General features: G+C 54.5%; 1 protein-coding gene across 1 annotated transcript in view; it reads left to right on the top strand.

Moving 5' to 3' along the window:
- Positions 1–2,777: 2,777 nt before the first annotated feature.
- KIF26B (kinesin family member 26B) overlaps positions 2,778–6,000 on the top strand; it is a gene marked incomplete at both ends in the record, with an annotated part of 292,830 nt that continues 289,607 nt past the window's right edge. The window contains 2 exons of the mRNA XM_080616449.1: positions 2,778–2,840; positions 3,088–3,489. Coding sequence (XP_080472575.1) covers positions 2,778–2,840; positions 3,088–3,489 — 465 coding nt within the window. The remainder of the gene's footprint in view (positions 2,841–3,087; positions 3,490–6,000) is intronic.

Here is a 6,000-nt window from a genome sequence, read left to right as displayed (position 1 = left end):
CCCCTTTGCCAGAGACAACCTCTCCCTGCCATGCTGCTGGCAGACACCCAGGCAGCCAGTGCCTCCCGAAGCCCTGGGTATAAACCCAGCCCGTGGAGGCTGCTGCTGCAGCCCTCACCCAGCCGGGCAGGAGGCAGGAATGAAGGGAAGCGATGCCAGGTGGGCAGGAGCTGGCTGAGAGCACCACAGGCCCAGCTCCCCGGGGGAGCATGGCATACATCAGCACAACTGCAGGATCTGATGTCCATGGGAGCAGTGGGGCAGAGGAACCGTGTTATTATGCCCTGCCAGGAGGCAACACCTCCAGCCCTAAAAACCTCAGGAGGACTTCAACCCTGGAAGAAGGCACACTTTGACAGCCCTCTGCAGCCGTGCCTGGAGAAGCCCGATTCCCGCTCCAGGGTCGGCGGGCATGTCTCTGAAGGAGGGACTGCCTCGGCACCCTGTTAGGGACCCCGTGCCCCGGCGGGGCTGGCTGCTCTCACGCTGCACCCGAGCGGGGCCGGGGGAGCTGCGGCCACCCCCTTCCCCGCACCTCGCCGCACGCCCAACCAACGGGCACCAGCCGCCGCCACCGCCCAACCGTCCCCGCGGCAGGCACCGCGCGCTGCCGGCAGAGGGCGCCCGCTGCCCGCCAACGCTGCGCGGCCGCGCGTCCCGTCTCGCCCCGCCCCTCAGAGCCAGCGGCGCCGCTCGCCCGTCCCGGGCCCGGGGGGCTGTGGGGAGGCGGACGCCGCGGTGCTCGGGGGGCTCGGCCGGCCCGTTCCCGTGTGCGGGCTGGGAGTTTCCGGCACGCTGCGGGAGCCGCTGCCCCTTGCCCGTAGGAAGGCTATCCATCCTCTGCTGAGGCATGCCGTCGCACGCAGGGCGATGATCGCTGGCGGAGCAAATGTGGTTAGGCGGGCATAGCCAGCAGCTTGGTAATTAAAGGTCTGCTGGAAAACAAAGCAAATCTGCCAGTTCGCCACCGGAATCGCTGAGCCCGGAAAACGGAGCAGTTACACACCGTGGTGTAAGCGGTGCGTGGCTGCCTCCGGAGCATACCTGCTCTGCACTGCTGAGCGCTTGCACGGCGTGCTCCTGCACTATCTTGCCATCCCCATCACGTCTGTCTAACAGCAAACCACAGGAGCTCTGCGTGCGGGCTCCCCTGAAGCCCATTCACGTGCAGTAGGAGCCGGGGTGCATCTCCTTTGTTTGCCTGTTGGGTCAGCTTTTTGGAGGCACCTCTATAATAAGGCACTGCTGGTGCAGCCTGGCTACCTTGGGTGGGTGGCATCGCTTGTGTTGGCTCTAGGTGAAAGCTTTCTTAACCAGGTAAGGAATGTCTGTTCCACTCTAAGGGTGATAACCTGGTGAAGTTGAAACGCAGCAGAGTATCTTACACATCTTTACCACCGGCAGGGTATCTGTGAAAACAGAGAAGCACTGGGGGATTCCTTGCTCAGTGATGCAGTGGGCTGGTTTTATTTCCTAGCTGCTGTTACAGCCCAGGTACATTAGGAATGCTGGAAGGATGCATTTATATGGAAGTAACAATAGGAGGTTGGAAAGGTGGAAGCAAGTCCCCTGTGTGTTCTGCCCTTGCAATTGCATCAACCCATTCATGTTATGACCCTATCGAGGATCTGGCATTTAGCTCTTTATTGCATCCATTTCTGAGAAAATGGGCAACTTGTTTTGAGGAGGAAGATTTATTAGGGATGATTGTGCAGGATTTGACATAAAAAAGGATATGGAACCAGATACACATGACCCGCAAAAAGAAATAGTAATTAGAAGGGGAAGATTAATAGGGACACAAGTCTGTAGAATTTCATTGTTAAGAGATCAATTTATTATGCCGTTGACTGCAAGTTAAATTAATACACGTAAAAATACAACATGGAAAAGAGATGCCAGTGACTGTCATAAATACAGCTTGCTTTTCTTTCCTAGTTATTTAGGGAGGACTGGGAACGCTTGTGAAATCACGTTCATTAAAGCCCTGAATAGAGGCAACTAACCAATAACTGCGGTGGAAGCAACAAGGTTCCCCCACCCTTTGCAAGAAGAGGGGAGAAATCACAGATGTCAATCAAGAAACACTGCAAAATAAGATGGACCCTCCCGGCAGGCGCGGCATCGCGCAGACCTGCGGAGGGGCTCTGGCACTCTGCTCGCTGCCGGCCTTGCAGCTCCGCTGCTGACCGAGCAGCGCACGGGGCTCCTCCGTCCGGGTCTTCCCTTCCCTCTCTTCTCTTCCCTCCCTTACAAAACTGTCAGGCACAAATGGGCAGGAGGATATTGGCTGCAAGGGACGCGGAGGCTCCTCCCAGAGTCTGGATCCCGATATTTTTGGAGGATTTCTTTTAACTCAGTTACAAACCTTGGTGAAGTTGCCGCTGTAGCGGAGGCAGACAAGCGCCTCTGCTAGGGAAAGCGCGGCTCCCGCTTTCACCTTCCCAGAGCTACCTTGGATGCTCCGCCTGGCTTACGGAGGAGACCTGTGCTGCCTCTGGGAGGACCGCTACTGCTCGGGATGCTGCTGCTTCTGCGAAAACAAGGGTTGTGAGGGAATGAGAGGGAAGACAATGAGGAAAAACCGACGGGGAGAAAACCTCAGCCACGAGCATTTTCCCGAGAACTGACAGTGTTTCGCGGCCGAGCGATCCCGTCGGAGGCGGCGGAGGGAGCTGCCTTCCCGCTCCGCAGGGGACTGCCCGGGACCGGCTATTCCCTTCGGATACGGATTGGCAAACCTGTGGGAAATTCTCCCGCCGCGCTGCGAAGCCACCATGAATTCAGTGGCTGGAAATAAAGAGAGGATCGCGGTCACGGCGCGGAGCAGAAAATACGGGGTAAGTTATGGGCGGAGGGGCGGCTCTAGCTGTGGCCGCCGCCGTGCCAGGGCTCCCGCGCCCCTCGCCCTGCGGTTACCGGTGCCGCTGGCTATCGGCTACCCCCCGGCCCTGCTCAACTTCCGCGGTGCGGGGCGGCGGGGAAAGGGCGAGGCGCGGGGCCGCCGCGGACGCGGAGCGTCCGAGCGAAACTTGCCGTGGCCGCCAAGCCTTTCTGCCTGACCCGCTGCTCCTTCTCCCGCTCCAGGTGACCGACGCGTGCTCCCCCACCAAGTCCGCTGCCCCCTTCTCCCCCGAGAGCTGGTACCGGAAGGCGTACGAGGAGTCCCGGTCTGGGAGTCGCCCGGCGCCGGAGGGAGCCGGCTCTGCCCTGGGGTCCTCCGGCACGCCGTCCCCCGGCTCCGGCACTTCCTCGCCGGGCTCCTTCACCGGCTCGCCGGGACCCGCCTCGCCCGGCATCGGCACCAGCTCCCCTGGCTCCCTGGGCGGCTCGCCGGGCTTCGGCACCGGCTCGCCGGGCTCCGGCAGCGGCGGCGGCTCCTCGCCGGGCTCGGACCGCGGCGTCTGGTGCGAGCACTGCAACGCCCGCCTGGCGGAGCTGAAGAGGCAGGCACTGAAGCTCCTCATCCCCGGGCCCGTCAGCAGCAAGGTGAGCGAGGGGCCTGAGCGGAGTGCGCGGATGGATCCCGGTGCCGCCCGGAAGCGGTGGGAGGGGTCCCCCGCAGCTGGTGGGGCTGCCGGCCAGCTGGGTTGTCGGGTTTACTTGAGTTGTCGCCTTCTTGGTCTTGGTCTCTTTTTCTGTTCCTTCCTACTGCTTCGTGTGGAGCAGGGTGCCACTGTCTCCAGAGGGCTCCCAGCCTTTGGGGGGCATTTGCGACAGTCTCTCAAGCTTGCTCTGTCCCGCCTCCCTCTTTCGTTGCATTGACGGTGGTTTTATGTTGTTATTTGCTGTGTATTTCTTGCTCCCAGTAAGGGGCAAGCAAGGGTGGAAATGCCACATGGGAATCATTAGTCTCTCCCCCTCTTGTTGTCTTTGATCCCTACAGGATGGATTTACAAAATGCCCTGAGATTTGCCATCCAACTTAGTGGTAAGGTGTCTATAGTCAGATGCCTGCGGCTTGTACTTCCATTGGGCAGGGCTAGGTGCAGAAGACACCCTCCTGTAGCCCCGGGTTCAGACAAGGCATTGAAATGCCGTGTGAGCCCAGAGGTCACCCAGGGAGGCTTTGTTGTACCATGTCATTAAACCGAGATCTCCAGGGTGTCTTTAACACAGGAACAACTTGATGATGTTTCTCTCTTAGAGAAGAGCTAAATTTTATTATTTATTTAGTTATTTTTAAATAAGAGACTTGATACTTGAAGCTGCTGGACCTCAAATATTGGATTGAATAATCCCATGCCCAGAGAGCATGTAAGCATTTCTGAAATCTGGTCTAGGTTTTAAAGCTGACTGATCATGAATAGTGTTGTAAGTCTGCTTTCTACCTCTGTTGACAAATCTGGTACCTCCAAAGTCATACTTTGAAATTCCTTAGGTTTTTGTCTTCACTGTTTATTGAGCATATAAAGATTAAGGGTAACAGCCCTAAAAGAGTGACCAGCAGCCCTTGGCTGACCCTGTGCTATGAAAATAGTAAGCATTGGGTTCCTCCATAGCAACCCTGTGAGCACTGAATTGTGAATGGATCTGCAGCTCCCAGAATGTAATACAATGCAATTTTGTTTGCCCTGTTGGGTCCAGGTACTATCAAATGATAATATTTACTCTTCCACTTCAAAGAGTTTTCATTAGTGGTTACGATAAAGAGGCGTCTTGGAAAAGAGCCGACTGAAAAAGGGTCCCTGGTATTGCTGTTGTGTTGTATTCTCCACTGTTTATTTGAGCTGTTTGAGAGGGAGTTGATACTCTCTTAAACAAAAGACTCACGGGCTGGTTGTTACCTTGTCTCAAGAGCAGGTTTAAAACTGAATTTTCATGGAAAGGGAAAGGTGGAAACATCATTATTAATAGTCAGTTTAACCATACTAATACATGGTTGGTTCCCTGGAAAATGGTCCTGTACCAAATTCTTCACAATTCGCAGGCAGTGTGATTTGGCAGTGATTACCAGCTGAAGTTATAGGTGGGAAATTACTGGTACAGATATGCCACTGGAATAACTGAGACTGGGTGTGGATGGAGGATGAAACAACCATGAAGGCTTTGTTTTAAGTACAAATTGACAGATTTTGCAGTCATGTAAAGATTTGTACAGGCTTGTTTTATTGTAATAGTGATAGTTACCCTTCCTAAGGTGCTACCCTTGTGCTACTATTGGAATTTGTTCTGTTTGCATAATTTAGGCAATGGTGTACAGGTCAATCCTTACCCATGTCAGTAGTAAGCCTTACTTCTCTGCTTTTAGCCACTTTTCCTATGTTCCTTTTTTCTTCTTGCACCTCCTTTCCAAACCTTCCAGTTCTCCAGGACAGCCACTTGCACACATTGGATAGCAATGCTTTTGTATTTAGGGGGAAGGAAGGAGGTACACATGAAGTGGCCTTTATGGGCAATGGTGACTTTCTGCCTTATTTGCTATTCTTAATAGTATTTGCAGGCTCAGTCCTGCTGAGGTACCCCAGGTTCCTGCACGAAGTTCCCTTCTGTGGGTAGGCGCTACCTGGCTGTGATTATTTGCAGGAGCATCTCTTTCTCTCATCCTTTCTGGCTTATTTACAACTGTTAAAACTTCCTGGGCTTGTGATTTCTGGCTTCAGCAGATACTGCCCAGAACAGAGAGGCTTCTGTCTAGGTGATATGGGATACAAATATCGTGGCTAGTGCCATTGAATCCTTTGGACCAAGTATGTTATGCCAGTCTTGCAAGTTTGATTTTGCAGGCATCCATGGGGTAGTGTTATCAGTGTCTGCTGAGGGGGAAGCAGGATGTTGGTGTGAGCTTTGCCAGCTCAGCCAGGCCCTGTGAGCTGCCTTTTGCAGGTGTGACACAATAATGCTATGGGGTCACCCTTTCGGGAGAGGTGTACAGGGTTTCTTGCAAGAATGTGGAACGCTGTCATGTGTTGGGAAAACTTACCTTGGTTTGGGTTGAGGCTGGAGGCTACCACGCTGTGTTAACGTAACTGGAGTTTTAAGGGTCCTGTGAGGTCTGCTC

This window comes from Psittacula echo, assembly GCF_963264785.1.
Source record: "Psittacula echo genome assembly, chromosome: 4".
Classification (NCBI taxonomy): Eukaryota; Metazoa; Chordata; class Aves; order Psittaciformes; family Psittacidae; genus Psittacula; species Psittacula echo.
The sequence above is the reverse complement of the archived record's forward strand: the minus strand, read 5'-3'. Positions and strand labels throughout refer to the sequence as shown.